The sequence below is a fragment of the Schistocerca cancellata genome, chromosome 1 (genome assembly GCF_023864275.1).
Source record: "Schistocerca cancellata isolate TAMUIC-IGC-003103 chromosome 1, iqSchCanc2.1, whole genome shotgun sequence".
Lineage (NCBI taxonomy): Eukaryota > Metazoa > Arthropoda > Insecta > Orthoptera > Acrididae > Schistocerca > Schistocerca cancellata.
The window spans coordinates 601,521,624-601,542,577 of NC_064626.1; the positions used below are offsets into that span (position 1 = coordinate 601,521,624).

The 20,954-nt window shown below is 41.2% G+C and overlaps 1 protein-coding gene across 2 annotated transcripts in view; it reads right to left on the reverse strand.

Moving 5' to 3' along the window:
• The window catches only part of LOC126182366 (transcription factor cwo), a 155,772-nt gene that overhangs the window by 33,508 nt on the left and 101,310 nt on the right, over nucleotides 1-20,954 (reverse strand). For both annotated transcript variants that reach the window (XM_049924844.1, XM_049924843.1), the window contains one exon: nucleotides 6,643-6,718. In XM_049924844.1, the coding sequence (XP_049780801.1) occupies nucleotides 6,643-6,718 (76 nt within the window). The remainder of the gene's footprint in view (nucleotides 1-6,642; nucleotides 6,719-20,954) is intronic.

Sequence of the window (20,954 nt, forward strand, 5' to 3'; positions counted from 1 at the left end):
TTTCGAAATGTGGTGCTACAGAAGAATGCTGAAGATTAGATGGGTAGATCACATAACTAATGAGGAAGTATTGAATAGGATTGGGGAGAAGAGAAGTTTGTGGCACAACTTGACCAGAAGAAGGGATCGGTTGGTAGGACATGTTCTCAGGCATCAAGGGATCACCAATTTAGTATTGGAGGGCAGCGTGGAGGGCAAAAATCGTAGGGGGAGACCAAGAGATGAATACACTAAGCAGATTCAGAAGGATGTAGGTTGCAGTAGGTACTGGGAGATGAAGAAGCTTGCTCAGGATAGAGTAGCATGGAGAGCTGCATCAAACCAGTCTCAGGACTGAAGACCACAACAACAACAACCAGATCGACGAACTGGCTAACACTAAAGGTTAAAGTTTAATCAGTCTTTCTCCGTATCATGCTAATTTAAATCCGACTGAGAATATACGGGCCTTGGTCAAAAGTAATGTGGCAATAAACAAGACATTTACGTTCAATGATAAGATTAGATTAGATTTACTTTCTTTCCAATTGATTCGTAGTGAGGAGGTCCTCCCAGGATGTGGAACATGTCAGAAAAACAACAATACATGAGAAATATTTACAACTAAAACAAATAAGCTAATGTGCCATTCCGCAGGTCCCAAGTGGAATGATCGTCATTTTTTAATGAACACTAAGAGTCATTTTACAAATACTAATGCACTCAATTTAAAATAAAAAAGTTTTTTATTTATTTATAAGGTAATAAACATGTAATACAACTACTGTAATACTTATTTACAATGAACACATTACTGCACTGAAATGGTGCAGAAGTTATGTTGTACTTATATACACTCCTGGAAATGGAAAAAAGAACACATTGACACCGGTGTGTCAGACCCACCATACTTGCTCCGGACACTGCGAGAGGGCTGTACAAGCAATGATCACACGCACGGCACAGCGGACACACCAGGAACCGCGGTGTTGGCCGTCGAATGGCGCTAGCTGCGCAGCATTTGTGCACCGCCGCCGTCAGTGTCAGCCAGTTTGCCGTGGCATACGGAGCTCCATCGCAGTCTTTAACACTGATAGCATGCCGCGACAGCGTGGACGTGAACCGTATGTGCAGTTGACGGACTTTGAGCGAGGGCGTATAGTGGGCATGCGGGAGGCCGGGTGGACGTACCGCCGAATTGCTCAACACGTGGGGCGTGAGGTCTCCACAGTACATCGATGTTGTCGCCAGTGGTCGGCGGAAGGTGCACGTGCCCGTCGACCTGGGACCGGACCGCAGCGACGCACGGATGCACGCCAAGACCGTAGGATCCTACGCAGTGCCGTAGGGGACCGCACCGCCACTTCCCAGCAAATTAGGGACACTGTTGCTCCTGGGGTATCGGCGAGGACCATTCGCAACCGTCTCCATGAAGCTGGGCTACGGTCCCGCACACCGTTAGGCCGTCTTCCGCTCACGCCCCAACATCGTGCAGCCCGCCTCCAGTGGTGTCGCGACAGGCGTGAATGGAGGGACGAATGGAGACGTGTCGTCTTCAGCGATGAGAGTCGCTTCTGCCTTGGTGCCAATGATGGTCGTATGCGTGTTTGGCGCCGTGCAGGTGAGCGCCACAATCAGGACTGCATACGACCAAGGCACACAGGGCCAACACCCGGCATCATGGTGTGGGGAGCGATCTCCTACACTGGCCGTACACCACTAGTGATCGTCGAGGGGACACTGAATAGTGCACGGTACATCCAAACCGTCATCGAACCCATCGTTCTACCATTCCTAGACCGGCAAGGGAACTTGCTGTTCCAACAGGACAATGCACGTCCGCATGTATCCCGTGCCACCCAACGTGCTCTAGAAGGTCTAAGTCAACTACCCTGGCCAGCAAGATCTCCGGATCTGTCCCCCATTGAGCATGTTTGGGACTGGATGAAGCGTCGTCTCACGCGGTCTGCACGTCCAGCACGAACGCTGGTCCAACTGAGGCGCCAGGTGGAAATGGCATGGCAAGCCGTTCCACAGGACTACATCCAGCATCTCTACGATCGTCTCCATGGGAGAATAGCAGCCTGCATTGCTGCGAAAGGTGGATATACACTGTACTAGTGCCGACATTGTGCATGCTGTGTTGCCTGTGTCTATGTGCCTGTGGTTCTGTCAGTGTGATCATGTGATGTATCTGACCCCAGGAATGTGTCAATAAAGTTTCCCCTTCCTGGGACAATGAATTCACGGTGTTCTTATTTCAATTTCCAGGAGTGTACAAATCAGTTGGTTTTACTAAGAAATTCATCAATGGAGTAGAAGGAGTTGGCCACCAATAAATCCTTTAGGCTTCTCTTAAACTGAATTTCATTGGTTGTTAAGCTTTTTATGGCTGCTGGCAAGTTATTGAAAATGTGTGTTCCTGAATAATGCACACCTTTTTGTACAAGACTAAGTGACTTTAAATCCTTTTGAAGATTATTCTTATTTCTTGTATTGATTCCACGAATTGAGCTGTTGGTTTGAAAAAGTGATATATTTTTAATGACAAATTTAATTAAGGAATAAATATATTGGGAAGCTGTAGTTAGTATCCCCAGTTCCCTAAACAGGCTTCTGCAGGATGTTCTTGAGTTCACACCACATATAATTCTTACTGCATGTTTTTGTGCCCGGAAAACTTTAGCTTGGCTTGATGAATTACCCCAAAAAATAATCCCATATGACATTATGGAATGAAAGTAAGCATAGTATGCCAGCTTTTTCATTTTTATATCCCGTATGTCTGACAAAATTCGCATTGCAAACAGAGATTTGTTAAGACGCTTTAGCAGTTCTGTGGTGTGCTCCTCCCAGTTGAATTTATTATCAAGCTGTAATCCCAAGAATTTAACACTGTCCACTTCTTCTATCTTCTTGTCATCGTATGTTAGACATATACTCTTGGGACACCCCTTACAAGTTCTGAACTGCATGTAGTGTATTTTTTCAAAGTTTAGTGACAAAGAACTGGCTAGGAACCAGTGATTAATGTCCACAAATATTTTATTGGCTGATCTTTCTAAGACTACACTTGATTTGCTATTTATTGCAATGTTTGTATCATCAGCAAACAAAACAAACTTGGCATCTGGTAATGTTACTGATGAAAGGTCATTGATACACACAAGAAAAAGTAAGGGCCCCAAAATGGAACCTTGTGGGACCCCACATGTAATTAGTTCCCAGTTGGATGACACATGTCTCTTTCCTAATAACACCCTTTGCTTCCTGCCAGAGATATAAGATTTGAACCGTTTTGCAGCATTTCCTGTTACGCTATAATATTCTAGTTTACTTAAAAGGATATTGTGATTTACACAGTCAAATGCCTTTGACAGATCACAAAATATACCAGTTGCCTGCAATTGGTTGAAATGCTGACAGAAGAAGCCAATGCAAATTTTACACCACAGGACTAGTCTCGAGTTGTCAGCCATACCGAAAACGTAGTTGAGGAGACATGTATACATGAAGGACTGTGAAGATTTCAAACAAAACTCTCTTGTTGCCGTATTAAAATCTGTTTCTTTTTCCAAAAACACAGCAGAGTTTACAAATATCTGTCTCAATAACATTCTAATGCTGTTGAAATTGTGACATGGTCCTATAATAGTGTATTGTTAAACTAGCAATTGAGGACACAACAGCTCAATAGTTAAGAAAAAGCCCTTTATCAGTATAAAAATAAATGTGTAATTTCATCACATGTATCGCTGCAAAATCCACAGCAATTCTCGTTGACCAGCCATTGAAGTCCTCAAAAATTACACTATTTCTCACCAGCCATTGAAGTCCTTAAAAATTACACTATTTCATTTAAAAAACTGTAGTTGCCTGAATATTGTGGGAGATTTGGAAGTCCCAGATATTAATCATATGGCAAAATACTCTTCTCTTCGCGTGCTGTCATTTGCCAAAATCTTGTACTAATATATCACACCGTTCACGACATACGAGGGACTTACATGGGAGGCAAATAGCGGTATCCATCCAAGTTTAGAGAATAAATCAATATGTTATCTAAATTTCATTTACAGCAACATATGACCTAACGCACACCATACGCTAATTCACAACGACTCCTATTTTTCACTGCAAACCTTAAAAGATTTTCTTGCAGTAGTTTATCTAGTATCGAAATATTACAATAGCTATGACAATTAATGAGATGATAGGCAGTTCATCATGAAGCTCACGAATTAAGCTATATGTGCAAGAATCAAGAATTTATTACCGAATAGTTTCTTTAAGATAGTGTGAGAAAGATTGTACATGGGCCGGCTTTCGTGGCTTGCTGTTTACGCAGTCAAGCAGCTTCCAAGCCGAGTAGTCTGGCATTATCGTCACCAGCTGACGCGTTCAGCACAGCCAGGCAACTTACGCTTCCCTCGACCCACACCGTACCGAACTGTAGAAAGTCGCAACTTATTTTAAACAGACTACAGGAGGTCTCTTGCAAATATAGTAAGGAAGCAGGCAGGAGGAACTCCAGCCAGTGTTTGCCGTTCTCCCGGAGAAGCCTTAATGTTACTTTTTACACCTGACAGCATGGACATTATAGAAAAACCTTTAAATGAAGAGACAATTAGGCTAAATGTTACTTCTACCAATGAGAAAATCATACCAATCTTTCTCCCAGTATTTTTGTTTTACTTTAGTATATATCAGCCGGCGCGATTTCTTCATGTTGTGCTGTTCCTGCTGACTACGCTGTAATTTTTCTGGTAAGATTCTTTTCATATTTTGTTGATTCCTTCGTTTGTGCAAATTCTAAGCATTTCCTCGTAATTCAGATTTTTAATGGGCCAGTGGACAGTGTGTGTTTCATAGCGTTGCTACGTAATTGTTTAGGGCAGTGCACACTTGGATTTTCGTAGTGGTTTCCGAGTAACAGTTTTAATTTTCCGCAGTCAGCGCCAGTTAGTTTTGTTTCCCTGTAAATTTGTGCACTGAGACAAGCTGTTCGCAATAGTTATTTCAGTTCAACCTTTTTATAACAGAGGACAGCACATTCAAGTTTCAATAAAAAAAAAACCGGCAAACATTTTAAATACTCATGAACGACGAACGGTCGAGTCAGAGCGAAAACTTTCAACTGGAATTATTGGGTTTAATGACAAAACTACCTTCCAGAAAAGAAAGGAAGCAACAAGTTCACAACAAAGTGAACGACAGGTTTCCAATACTTCATAAACCATGAGTGCACCTCACCATTGATGAGATGCTCAAGCTTGTTTAGAGGACGCTACTCCTTCAAAGTAGGAGGAATTAGGCAAGTATGGCATCCTTATATGAATGGTGTCAGGTGCAATATCAGATACTTCATGAATATGGAACCCTACGCAGGTAAAGTGTGGAGATTGTCCAAGGAAGAACGAGGTTCAGCAGCTGTCGTTAAACGCTTGGCAGTGCCTCTGAAAAATATTGGTCAAAATATTACTACAAAGCAACACTACAGATCAGTGCATTTGGCAGGAGAGTTATACGAAGACTAGAAAGTTACTACAATAGGAACTTTCCAGTCACTCAGAAAGCACATTCCAGAGATAATGAAGAATACAGCAAATCATAAGTTAATTTCGTCAATGTACACGTCCACTGATCCAACGACAGGTAAGCCACAAGTTATTTTGGGATTTTACACATTAAAAACAAAACCAAGTTAAAACTTACTGATATTATTAACTATCTACCAACATAAAGGCACTGAAGAAGGAAAGAAGATTAAAAGTACGTATTATAATTCCACTAAAGATGAAATTGATACCACTGATCAAATGGCTCATACACCTGAAAGAAGGAAACAAAGAGATGGCCTCTCACAATATTTTACTATCTCAACGATATCAGTGCAACCATCAATGTCTATGTAACCACCATATTCATCAAGCAACATCCAAGATCGAATGAGAAGAAACACAACGAATTGAAACTTTTCCTTCTGCAACCTGAGTTCCAACTGGTGAACCTGCAGACAGCAAGAGGGTTTTCTAATCAGACTGTTGAGTCAATGGAAAGTGTTCTACACAAGAAAATCAAAGAAGTGACAACACATAAAGATCAGCTTCCTGTATGAAAAGGTCGGTGCCATTCTTGCGTAAACGAAGCAGAAGTACAACAATCAAAACCAAAACAGTACTGTGGAGAGTGTCATAATCGTGTGTGTAACATGCATTCAGAAATAATTGTGTAGTGTATCTCCTGCTTGAAGTTGAGTATCAGAGTAGTGTGTGTAATATATCAAAACATTTTTATTTTGTGTTGCAATATGCCAATTCTTTACTGATTCAATCTAATATTTGAAGGTATTAACAACATTTATAAGTTACAGTCTTGTAAACTGTGTAATCCTTTTTGACACCTGTAATTTTTTACCTGCAGACTATTTTAACACCAGTGGCTTCACTGAACTCCCCCTCCTCTTTCGGCACTCATGTTACAAAAAAAGCTTAGGCGTCCTAGGGTTAAGACCTAACTTGGGTAGATGGGGAAGGAATTAAAACGGAAATTCATTTAGTGTATCGGATCTATCAAATGCAAAAGTACACAATTTATGCTAAACAGACTGTGTTAACAAGAACACAACTACGATAATGTTGGTAGCTGAAGATCACAACTCACCCTTGACACTTTCTTCTTATGAAAGTTAAATTCGTCGTCTTCTGATGTAGCTGCTGCAGTTGTAAAGTTGAGATTCCTGAAACACACTCGCTTCGGTAAGCATTCAAACACAGTAATAACGTCAACATTTTAAATAGTTCAAAAATTATGTAAAAAAATTAAGACTGATACTGCAAAACAACACTAAACAAATGTTTGCCAGCTTGGCACATTACATCGACTTACAACAAACATTTAGTATAACAAAGTGCACAAGCAATTGAGAAACGTAACTGGTAGAGCAGCTGTAGTTTGCACTGACGAATTGATTTGGAAGGAAGAGCATCACATGCTCAACAGCCGCTAAAATGGAAACAGGGTGGGAAGAGGGACACAAACACGTCATTTGAAATAAATGAACTATAATGTATCCTGTCTCTTACTGTGCGTAATATTACACAATGACGACACCGTTAGTTCCTTTGACTTTAACATCCTCTTGATGCTCGTAATATCGCCAGCAGAAGTTGAGAATTGAGAAGAAAAGACAGCAAATACCACGAACGTACCCCAAATGAACATTTCAAGCAGCGTGCCCGTTGGAATCATAACTACACTGCTGATACTAAACATCATGGGAGAGGCAAGAACTGATGGAGCATATAACTAACAAGGACTTCGTCAAACAACTAATCTTTTCTTCAGAATGACTGATTCATTGGGAGGTTTATAGGGAAGTGCAGCACAGCTACAAAATTGACCTCTGTTATTTCTTCTTGTGCGTTGCTCGTCTGTTTGGGGACCCTGTCAAGCTGGATTACAGTAGACGACCGCAGCAGTTCAGAGGGCTGCTCACAGATTTGTAAAGACCGATCAGTTCAGTATGAGAATGGTATGAACATACCCAGAGATTTCAAATCATGGAAGTTTTGGAAGGAAGACGTTCTCTGTGTGGAAGTTTAACCGGAAAGTTTAAAATACGATACTATTCCAAATATTACGGAACATTCGTAATTTCGCGCCAATGGTGTGTTGAAACCAAATGCAGTTGGCATCCCTGCACACCCTTGTGTTTAATGTGTAACAGCCAGAAGTTTCATGCTGCATGTCTGTTAGTCATTGCTCGGTGCTGTGTGTCCCACAGTTTGCGAATTTCGAAATGGCAGAGTCAGAGAACCATTCGTCTCCAAAGGATGCAAAAAGCCTACGGTGGTGAGTGCTTAAGCTGTACTCTGTGTTACAAACGGTTCACACGTTTTAAAAAAGGGCTAGACGGAATTTAAAGATGACCCTCTTTCAGGATGCCCTTCGACGTATGCCGATGACGCTCATGTCAGGAATGTCAATGAAATTGTGCGTGCCAGTCGAAGACTGACTGTCTGAGAGATTGCAGAAAAATGTAAGATTTCAATTGGATCATGTCATGAAATTCTGACACAGCATCTTGGAGCCCATCGTGTTGCCGCCAATTTCATCCCATGGAGTCAAGACCAGAAAGATCTTTGTCTCACAATCTGTGAATAGCTTTTGGATTGCGCAAATGAGAACGAGATGTTCCTTGAGAGAATCATAACTGGTGATGAGATTATGATGTTGAGACCAAGGTATAAGCTTCACAATGGGTTGAGAAAGATTCTCTAAGACCAAAAAAGGCTATCAGGTCAGGTCAAATGTCAAAGCCATACCGGTAGTTTTCGTTGACTTTAATGGATTAGTTCAGTATGAATTCGCGCAACACAGACAAACTGTTAAATCTTAAATCAATAGTAATGTCGGGACGTGTTGCGACGCCTGCGAGAAAATGTGAGAAGGAAACGGCCTGAAATGTGGCGAGCCAATTCATGGCTCTTGCATCACGATAACGCAACCGCACACTCATACCTGCTGGTGCATGACTATTGCACAAAAAACGAAATCACCGTGCTGCCTCATCCTCCATACTCTCCACATCTGGCCCCTGCGGACTTTTAATTTCAGTAGCTGAAAACCCCGCTGAAAGAACGAAGATTTACAACGATAGATGAAATAAAAGAAAATTCATAGACGGCGCTTCGCGCGATTCAGCAAGATGTGTACCAAGACTGCTTCCAGGAGTAGTAGCGGCGTTAGAAGTGGTGCATCAATTGAGGAGGAGAGTATTTCGGAGACATTGCACGACATATAAAAAGTAGCGTAGAAAAATTTTGTGGACAAAATCCCAGTAGTATTTGAACAGACCTCGTACAAGCATTCGGGATGGACTGTAAATGGATTCTACTACGTTCATAGTTTATCTCGCAGGAGGGCCACAAAAAAAAAAGCAAGCAAGAATAGGATGTGCGCGGACGAACTCTTTAAATTATTATTATTATGAAGCTTTACAAGGAATTAAGGTTCTCCGCTGAAGAGTGAACACCATCGAATCACTTTCCTCTGTCGTCGCAAGTAATTTTCCAGTCTCCACACAATGTTAATTTTTCCAAGCCACTTTGAGATTTATCAAAATCTCTTAAGTGTATGTCCAAGAGATCGTCCTTCGATGGGAAACTCTTCTTTAACTCCCTTGAAGGTCTTATTTGGTAGTGCCTTAATGCCAGGCCGTATGCATTGCAAATCTTTAAGTTTTCATTTTTGCTACTGTATCTGGTTCTCTGTGTAAATCATAATCTTCGTCATTACGTAGTATTCTCCAACCATTGGCGTTGCTAACTCTTATGGGCCAAAATATCCTTAATTTACTTTCTTTTTTGTGTAAGTATACGTTTCAGGGATGTAGGTTCAAACTGATACAGTTCATGATTTGATCTGTGTGATTTAGATTTTCTAGAGTGAACTCGCTTTTGAAAACTGTCATACGGCCATATTAATAAAAGTTGACCTTTTACATAAAGTATTCGATTTCGGCTTTTAGGCAGTATCAAAGGCTAGCAGTCGCCAAGTTAATGAAATTCATTGGTCATCTACATCTACACTCTGCAAACCACCGTGAGGTGCGTGGCAGAGGATACATCCACTGAACCAGTTATTAGGGTTTCTTCCCGTTCCATTCATGTATGAAGCGCGGGAAGGAAGATTGTTTGAATGCCTCTATGCGTGCAGTTCTTATTCTACTCTTATCCTCACTATTCCTATGCGAGTGATACGTAGGGGATTGTGGTATATTCCTAAAATCATCATTTAAAGCCTGTTCTTGAAGCTTTGTTAAAAGCCGTTCTCAGAACAGTTCATGTCTGTCTTCAAGACTCTGACAGTTCAATTTCTTCAATATCTCGGCGACACTCTCCCAAAGATCAGACAAGCTTGTGACCATTCGTGCTGCCCTCCACTATATACGCTCAATATCCCCTATTAGTATGGATCCCACATACTTAAGCAATATTCTAGAAATGGTCGCACGACTGATTTGTAGGCAATTTTCTTTGTAGACTGAGTGCACTAACCCAGTATTCTACCAATAAACCGAAGTCTATCACCTGCTTTAGCAGCGACTGAACCTATGTGATCATTCCATTTCACTTACCTACCAAATTTTACACCCAAGCATTAGTACAAGTTGGCGGATTCCAACAGTGACATGTATGTACATGTAAAATAAGTTGCCATGATTAGCACCACTTTGAAATATTATCAAGACCTGACTGAATATTTATGCAGTTTTTTTCGGATAATACTTCATTACAGAGAACTGCATCATCTGCAAAAAGTCTGAGGTTACTATTAACATTGTCTGCAAGGTCACTGATGTACAACATGAGCAGCAAGGATCCCAACACACTTCCCTGGGGCACCGAAGTTACTTCTACTTCTGGTGATGACTCTTCGCAAAGGTTGTGTTATTAACTTGCAGTGCATTATTATTTTTTGGCAGGCGGGTTAAGGTGAAGTATACTGGTTTACCTGTATTCATTCGAAGACTTGTCACTTTCTTAGCATTTGTTATTTGTTTTGGTACAGCCTAATTCATTTTCATGTGACAAAGCAACGTCGTCAGCTCAAGCGCAACATACATCGTAATGCAGCGAGGTCGATGCGCAGTATTTAACAATAAAGCTCGTAACTGTCCGTAACACTTGTTTTATGCTTTCGAGGATTCCTTCGTGGTGCTGCAGTTTGTTTAGCTTGGCGATAAGTTAGGTGCCCCGTGCACGACTACTCTGCCCCTGCGGGACTCCCGCCTCGTGTGACGTGAACTCAACTGCTCCGCTGTGACGACTAGCGCCACGTGCGCAAGCAGCAGCCGTGATGTGCCAGTCCTGCAGTCGTCTCCAGGCGCTAATAGACGCATTTACGTAGGCATTCACTGGCCGCGGGCGCGTCACAGCCATTGGCGTTACGTCAGCCTATTATGCTTCAATCATTTTCGTTTCAGATTTCTGCTAGATTCCAGGATACCTGCTTGGCAGAGGCAGGTAAACTTATTCGGAAAGCATACCAACTCATAATTCAGTAAGACTTCAGAGTAAAAAGGTAAAGTACAGATTTCTCGTACTTTCTGAAAAAGATAATGTTTTCTCGGTCATAAAACACGGAATTATTTTTCCACATAGTCCCTTTCTTGTAGTGCACTGATTCTGTCTCTGACGTGTGATTCTGGTTGTCCTGCGAAACATTCGTCTACACGTCTCGTGGATTCCTCACTCCACTCAATACGGTTTTCAAGCACAAATTTCATTACACACAGGAATAGGTTGAAGGCAGTCCCTGCCGAATTCGGTGCATAAGGACGATATTCCAACTAGCTGTAGTTCAAAAACTTAAATTTTCCCCGTTTTCAAAGCACCTTTGCAAGCAGACGCATTGGTCTGACAATTGACGACTGGAACACATTCCTTAGATAATGTGACACATAGTCATTATGTAGTGAAGTGTACACAAAATAGCCTTTCATGTGACATGTGATCAAAAACAGTCCGAAAAGCTTGTAAGGGCATCGCAGGGAAGGTTCCTGAGAAATTATTGTTATGAAAAAAAAATCGATATGTTGCGCTGTTTCAGAGTTGTTTAGCATTAAAATTAGCCAATCAAGTCGTCGCGCGCAAATTCTAGCAGTCTGCTAGAGATAGTGTCCCTAAACTTGTTCTTCCTTTCGTTTAATCAGACCGAGCAAACGCCGCTTTTGCTCACCTAACTTAAATTTATCACTTCCTAAAATGGCACATTTTAACTGACACTGAGCACTTTAACAAGTGGCAACTCACAGATGTCTGTCCGTTACCACATTTTAGCGCGTGCAAGTGCTTGAATCTGCGCGCGCAACGATCTGATTACCTATCTTCAGCGCTAAATAACTCTGAAACGGCGCAACGTATCGATATTTTTCTTAACAATTACTTCTCTGCCACACTCTTACAAGCTTTTCGGACTGTTCCTGAGAGCCCGTAAAACCACGTAATTAGAAGGAAAAAACTTAATGTAAAAGTACCCGATGAGCCAAGTATCTACCTATTTTGTCGAATATATACGTACTTTGGGGCGAAAAATAAATTTTCAAAGTAGTGTAATTTCACTCTTCAGGATGTCTTCCTCCTCAAAAAGCTATTCACATGCATGTTTGTTTCAGTAATAAATGTATGGTTAGGAGACCAGTTTTAAACAAAATACAGTTTTTTCTTGACCACTATTTAAATATATAATTTCATCTGAGGAGCTCCATCGCGGTCAGGTGAAGCAGTAGTATGGTAAGGACAGCTATAGTGGTCAGGGCGGCTGAAGTGCCCACTTCGTTTTATTCTTCTGGAGATTGCTGCAGTCCTGTAGTGGACATTTAAAACTATTGTGAGTGACTTCTTTGGTTCTGTCAGCGGGTTTCGAAGCGAAAATTACCTGCGCTTTACTGCTATGAAACATTTTGTCTCTTCTCTACGACTAATGAAAGGCAAGTGACAAATTCATTTGTATCCTAAATTAAAGCAACAAACGGAACAGTGCTGCAACAGTGCTGCCAGGTACTCCATATCAGTAACCTCAGTAGTCATTAGACATCGTGAGAGAACAGAATGGGGCGCTCCGCGGAACTCGCGGATTTCGAACGTGGTCAGGTAATTTGGCTGTCACTTGTGTCATACGTCAGTACGCGAGATTCCAAACTCCTAAACATCCGTAGGTCCACTGTTTCAGATGTGATAGTCAGGTGGAAACGCGAAGGAGCACGTACAGCACAAAAGCGTAGAGGCCGACCTCTTCTGTTGACTGACAGAGACCGCCGACAGTTGAAGAGGGTCGTAATGTGTAATAAGCAGACATCTATCCAGACCATCACACAGCAATTCCAAACTGCACCAGGAGCCACTGCAAGTACTACTACAGTTAGGCTGTAGGTGAGGAAACTTGGATCCCAGGGTCGAGCGGCTGCTCATAAGCCATGCATCACGCCGGTAAATGACAAACGACCCCCGCTTGGTGTAAGGAGCGTAAACATTGGACGACTGAACAGTGGAAAAGCGTTGTGTGGAGTGACGAATCACGGTACACAATGCGGCGATCCGATGGCAGGGTCTGGGTATGACGAATACCCGCTGAACGTTATCTGACAGTGTGTGTAGTGCCAATAGTAAAATTCGGAGACACTCATCTCCACGGCCTCTTTTATTACAGCGGCCCTAAAGTACCCCGCCTGCTCACGATCTTCGTATTTAATTTCATATTCACGAAGTCAATTTTCAACAAAATTTTTCTGACTTAAAGACTGCGCCCTGTCGTGGAACGGTGCACCATTTTTCGGCCAGTACTGCCAGTGATGGTCATCAGAGTATGTAATATTTCCCTTCCCCTCCACTCACGCCGGCCGGGGTGGCGGGCGGTTCTAGGCGCTGCAGTCTCGAACCGCGCGACCGCTACGGTCGCAGGTTCGAATCCTGCCTCCATGGATGTGTGTGATGTTCTTAGGTTCGTTAGGTTTAAGTAGTTCTAAGTTCTAGGGGACTGATGACCTCCGAAGTTAAGTCCCATAGTGCTCAGAGCCATTTGAACCTCCACTCACGACATCCAGTCTTGGGTATAACTTATTTTAACGTGAATCGTAGGAGCAGGAGTGAAAATAGTATACAAGTTGTGTGTCAGAAAGATTCATCTGATTTCACATTAGTTTATCTTTACATGAATGCAGATATAAATGTGGGATCAATTTTAACTTATGCATCCAAATTAAAAGTTTACCTTGTCAGCTGCCAGATCTCAGGCCCTGTGGTTGCCGGAAACTGTGGTCTCCCTAGTGCAGCTACCTGACTCACATGATTGCAAGAATCACGTACCTGGTTACATTAGAGATCTTATGCCATTGCGAGAACGTGCTGGATTTTTTTTTTTTCGTTTTCCAACAGGACTCAACACCACCACTTATTTGCACGTAAATTTCTGATTAATAAGTTGCCTCAGCAATTGTTGGCCGTAGGGAGCGGACATATCTCGCACTGCTCCACTGGCCTCCAATATTGTGTAACCTCAGGGAATGTGACCCTTTTTTTATTGTGGCGGTTTGTAAAAGACTCTGTCTGTATGGCTCCTCTTTCAACAACTTTGAGTGAATTGCAACGCCGCCTAACAACAGCAGTGAATGCAGACCTGTTCGCAAAAGTACAGGACAAGTTTTACTATAATTTAGATGTTTGTTGTGCGTCCCTTGGAGGACACATTGAACATTTATAAAATGTACATGAAAACTGTGATTATAAATGTAATTGTACAATGCATCCCAAGACTGTATGTACGTGAGTGTAAACCATATACCTTTGTAAAACAGGGTTTCTTTTTAATAAAATATTTTTAGTCCTATATGTAACGTAAAATCCACCCAAAGTTTCTACTTTCATTCACGAAAACGATAAAGTATTCTCAAATCATAAAAATCTTTCTGAAACTTTCTGTACTGTAATTAAGAGTTGCATTGTCACAATAGTATTACTCTGATGAAGGGCACTTGAGACAGAGGCCGGAACGTCGGTAAATCATTTGAAAGCATGAGACGTTCTACAAGCCAGAAGATTTTTATAAAACTCTTATCTAACTGAAATATTTTGTGAACGAAGTCTCGGGCAACTTTCGTAAAATTAGGAACTGCATCATGTAATACACAGATCTACTTATTTTTATTTTGACTATCGATTTCGGTCAAATTTTGACTGGATTCGGACCATCTGGACCAAAGAAGAACAGCTACACTATCTGATCAAAAAGTATCTGGAAGTAATGAGACTAGGATACTTATCTTCTGTACTATCTAAATTTCAGCTTATGCCATTATCGAGTACAATCCTAAAAGTGCTTAGAGCATTAACATGTCATACCTGGTAAAGTCAGTCCAAAGCAGTCTTGTTTACCTGCTTTGGACGACGTTTACCAGATGTTATGTGTTAATGGCCTAAGAACTTTTAGTACTGTACTAGATAACAGCACAAAAGCCGACATCTAGAAAGTACAGAAGATAAATACATTAATATACAGTCAAAAGGCGGCTTATTCTTTCCAAAATTATACGACCGTGGCTCGGCGCCACTGAAAACTTTTTACAGTCTACATTGTTGCCAGACTTCCCACTCCCTACCGCAATGATATAGGCCAATATTTCCCTATGTATAAAAATTGGGTAAAATTCAAAAAAATCATAGGAAATTCAATAACCAAATTGTGCTACAAGTCTTCCTCCTGCTCCTAAGACATCCTAGCCCTGAACCTAGTAATTCTAAATGTAAATTGGTTGGAAATCCAAGATGGGCAATTATCCGACTGGTTGAATACGAGCACAGCCTCTATGACATCACAATCCAAGAAGACTGACCTGGAAATATGAGCGCACCCTGCACGATTGTCAGGTCATTTGCATTTTAAGTTTAGAATCCAATGTGGCCAGTGGCACTGATTCTCTTCAATATAGCAATAAATGGACTGTAACGTCATGGTCCCTCACGTCTTAACGGTTCTACTAGGTACATAAAACGTAGCCTGCACATAGGTAAATTTCTACTGGAGAGGTCTCCTCGACTGCCTCTTTATTTAGATTACTGAACATGTGAAATTTTCTAGTTGGCATTTGTACTTTAGTAATAATAACTGCATATTTTATTCAACAATTCTGAGGCGTTTGTTGAAATGGAACACGCTTATTTTCAATTTTTAATTTGGGCTAACAGATTAGGACATACGAATAGTCTAAGTACAAATAGGCACATAATTCTGCACCAATATTACGTAATGATACTGATGCATTGTCCATTCTGTGTGCTGAAGCACAACATGCATCAAAATTCGTAGCAAATATCTTCTCTGAAGTACTTTGATGGATAAGATCTGTAAATGTATTCCAAATATTTACATAAAATCAGCACATATAAGACCACTGCAAAAGATTTTGTACATTGACTGAGTTAGAACACATCAAGTTTTTGGATGTGCTTCCTGAAACTGAATGCACTGCATGGTATTCTCACTATTGTATATTTTCACTGTTCTTAGGCATTCCCCAACACATGTGGTACAACAATCAAGTAACATTGCAAGTATTTGAGCATTAAACACTGCAATTATTTGTGTTGAATTATGTCATAATTGATAACATGTATAGCGTGAAAGCACTAATTTTAAGCCACTGCACTGTGGATTTTCAAAAATTACCACTGCACTGAACTCTTGATCTGTGACAAGCCAACAAAAACATGTTTACTGTCAATCGCATTTAGCCTGCACTTCTTGCGGGAATAACATCACATTCATAGGCGCTCTGTGCAAAGCTAATGGCACAACAAGTGGTGCGGATGTTGGTGATAACGGAAACTCAAAGTCTGGAAATAATTCTACGTGTTGACTTGACTTCTGCTCCAATGTATCAGGCTGGTGGCTTGATGATCAGTGCAGCTACGGGATATATAGGAAACTCGAAGTCTGGAAACAATTCTGTGTCCTGCTTCAATACATGAAGTCCTGCATGAGGGAGTCTGTCTGCATGGTGAGTTGATTGCTACTGCTGCTTAAACGTATCAGGCACTGAGTAGTCAATATCAGGGGACCGTAACTCTGAGGGAGAGATAATAAATAAAAACCATGGAAACATAAACATACATACACATTGAATATTATTAATAATAATCATAAGTTGTCCGTACTTTTAGCAATCACTTTGTAAATACAGCAGCAGAAATAGGATTAAATGGATCGGTTGAAAAGGGAAGGAAATATATTTAAAATGTGATTTCATAAAACTTTAAGCAACCAGATGTAGTACTAACATCCTTCAGTGAAATTAACAGAACTATGAAAATTCTAAAAAACAAAAGCTCATATCGTGTTGATGGAATTCAAACAGGAATCTGAAAAGTTCTTCTAACTAATGAGACAAGTAATATCTTTAGTGATGTATGTAATGCATCACTGACACAGGGAATTTTTGTAGACAGATTAAAATATGCAATTGCTAAACTTCTCCATAAGAAAGGTGAGCAGAAAGATTTAAATAATTCTCATACAATTTCCTTACTGAAATCTTTCTTCTAAATATTCAAAACAGTAATGTACTTAAGAGCGGCCTCCCATTTGAGTAGAAACAACTTACTTAGCATACAGGAGTTGAGTTTCCAGAATGGTTGCTCAGATGAAAATGCTATTTTTATTTTCACTCATCAAATATTGTAAGACTTAAGTTATAAAATATCGCCATTTGATAGTTTTGTGATCTTTCCAATGCATTTGATTGTGTAGATCATGTTACATTCTTAAAGGAACTCAAGTTTTATGGAATCGATGGCACACAGCAGATTTCAATCATACTTAATAAACAGAATGCAGAAAATCATGACAACTAATTCAAATAATGTTGGAAGGGTATAAAAGTTCAATGACTAGAGAGAAATCACGAAAGTAGTCCCATAGTTTTGAATTTTAGGTCAACTCCTATTTCTTATAAATGTGAATCACCTTTCACTTGACATTCAACAAGCAGAATTGGTCCCTTTTGCAGACAATACTAGTATTATAATAAATCCCATCACAGAGAAAGACAGAGAAGAGAGTGTTAACAGTGTTTTCCAAAGAATTATTAATTGGTTCTCTGAAAATGGGCTCTCCCTAAATTTCGAGAAATTCAGTTCTGTACAGAAACAGAGTCACGCCGACAATTGATGTAGCACAGGAACAAGAGTCAATAAATAGGGTAGAATTTTTTGGGTGTAAATGTTGATGAAAACCTGAACTGTGCTTCTCAAACAGTTAAATTCAACTACTTTCGCTCTCACATAATTGCTAGTCTTGAGAACACACGAATCAACCTCCATAAATATTTTGCAAATTTTCACTCAATAATGTCTTACGGAGTAATTTTCTGGGGTTGACTCACCACTTACAACAAAGTATTGATTGAATAAAAGCGAGCAGTAAGAATAATATGTGGTGTTCACCTGCAATCATCATGTAGGTAACTCTTCAGGAAGTTAGGCATTTTAATTGTACAAAACATATACTCACCAATTAAATTCGCCATAAATATTACATCACAATCTGAGAAGAGAAGTAATGTCTAGAACCTACAACGCTAGAGGAAGCAATGACCCTTATTACCCAATGTTAAAGATGTCAGTAGATCAGAAAGGAGTTCAGTAGGCAGAACAAAAATGTTTGATCATTTGCCCAATAACATATAACTGTCTGACCAAAGCAAATTCCCAGATTTACACAGAAAACTGATTGATTACATTACAACTGTCACTGATTTCAACGGAAAACTCAGTGATGTCAGTACAATATTCATTCATTTACTCATTTCAGTTATATTACACTCGTAAACGGATGGAAGGGACGATGAAAATATGATTCAATCTGGTCTCTGATTTCTCTTATCTTCGCTGTCCGTATGCAAGACGTAAGTTGACAGAAGTGCACCATTCTGCTGTTCCTCGAGGTGGGTTACAGCACCTATCAGCAGTGCAGTCTGGAGCAGTGAATCCAACAGTGTTGGTTCCTGCTTGTGTACTCAGCTTGGATGTATGTTGGTATAATAAGTGCTTGCCAGGTTATAAAACTAATTATGGCCTTGGTAATGTGTCTGAAAATGATGCCTTCCAGACGAATAAGAGGCCAGAAACAATTCATCTCTAGAATTAGAGCAGACTAACTCTGAAATTGTGTAGCCCTGGTGAGGATGCCCTCCCAGTAGCGTACAACAGGTGACAAAAACCTACCCGCATTCCAGCTGCGAGATATGTCACCGGCCGATTCAACACAAGTTGTGTAGGCGAAAGTGGCTGAATACACAGGACCCAGTGGCCCACTGGAGCGTCTAGCATTCAGTTACAAATATGGTGCCTGAGTTTCAGGGTCTCAGCATGTATACCGTGACTGCCTGAGGTTTACAGCATTGAACTCCGTCTCTCGATGACTTGGGGGCTGCACTGGCAAGTCAGTGTTCCTTATAAATACACCACCAAACACTTTGCAAGAATGTGAGTGGGTCGGTGCGCCACAACTGGCAACACTTAAACAAATGAAATACTAGTGCATATCTATTCCTTTTCTTTCCTGCTACGCTTACACATGGCAGTTATTTAATGACCATGCAGGTTACACCAAGGAGCTACAGATTTTAAACTTAGGGAAAGTGCTCCAGTTCTGTCAACCAGTGGGCTTCCCACCATTTCAAGCTTAGGGGAAGTGGATTTTTGAATTTCCCATCATTTTAAACTTGGGGTACTTGGTGTGGAGGAATATGTTTAAATATGCATGCTGTGGGAATTACATGGATGAGGGGAAATTATTTAAGCTATGAAAGTCGCGTTAGCAACATTTTAAAATGTGTGCTAGTGAACTGCAAGTGTGGAAAGCCAATGACTTTGAACTCCTACCATTCTATAATTAACACAAGCGACCTCTGGCTTTTTTTAATTATTCGCCATTTTAAAATTAGGATAAGTGGTCTGCAACCTGAGGGGAAAACCGACTGGTCATATTGGATTCCAAACTCAGAACACAATTAACCTAGCAACTACGCAGGCTGTAGTCATGTTCCCAGGTCAGCAGACCGATAACCTCAGCAATTTGGTCCCATAGGAACTTACCACCACCACCACCACCACCCAGGTCAGCCTTCTTCTATTGTTACATTATACAGGCTGTGCTCATAATTCCAGGTCCAATAGGATAATTGCCCATCTTGGATTTCCAGCCAATTTACACTCGAACGACTGGGCTCTAACCTGTGATGTCATAAGGGTGGGCGAAAACCTCTAGCACAATTGAGCTATTGAATTTACAACCATTTTAAACATATGTCAATTGTTCTGTATCAATGAGCAGGGGAGGGGGAATCAGGAAATGGTACGGGCTGTGTTCATTCTCTCTTAGCCCCACTACTCCTGGACATCCCTATGTAATGAGGGATGGACCACTAGATGTCATGAGAGGCGGAGGAAGTGGGGAGTGTGTGTGTGAAATCTTATGGGACTTAACTGCTAAGGTCATCAGTCCCTAAGCTTACACACTATTTAACCTATATTATCCTAAGGACAAACACACACACCCATGCCCGAGGGAGGACTCGACCTCCGCCGCCACCAGTCGCACAGTCCATGAGAAGTGGGGAGTACTGTGTTGTTACTAGAGAAGTACACTACTGGCCATTAAAATTGCTACACCAAGAAGAAATGCAGATGATAAACGGGTTTTCTTTGCACAAATATATTATACTAGAACTGACATGTGATTACATTTTCACCCAGTCTGGGTGCTTAAATCCTGAGAAATCAGTTCCCAAAGTAACCACCTCTGGCGTAATAACGGCCTTGATACGCCTGGGCATTGAGTCAAACAGCTTCAACACGATACCACAGTTCATCAAGAATAGTGGCTGGCGTATTGTGACGAACCTGCTGCTCGGCCACCATTGACCAGACGTTTCAGTTGGTGAGAGATCTAGAGAATGTGCTGGCCAGGAGGGCAGCAGTCGAACATTTTCTGTATCCAGAAAGGCCCGTACAGGACCTGCAACATGCGGTCGTGGATTATCCTGCTGAAATGTAGGGTTTCGCAGGGATCGAATGAAGGGTAGAGCCACGGGTCGTAACACATCTGAAACGTAACGTCCACTATTCAAATTGCCGTCTATGCGATCACCCCGGGTGATACGCCAGTATGGCGATGGCGAATACACGCTTACAATGTGTTTTCACAACGATGTCGCCAAACACGGATGCGACCATCATGATGCTGTAAACATAACCTGGATTCATCCGAAAAAAATGACGTTTTGCCATTCGTGCACCCAGGTTCGTCGTTGAGAACACCATCGCAGACGCTCCTGTCTGTGATGCAGCGTCAAGGGTAACTGCAGCCATGGTCTCCGAGCTGATAGTCCATGCTGCTGCAAACGTCGTCGAACT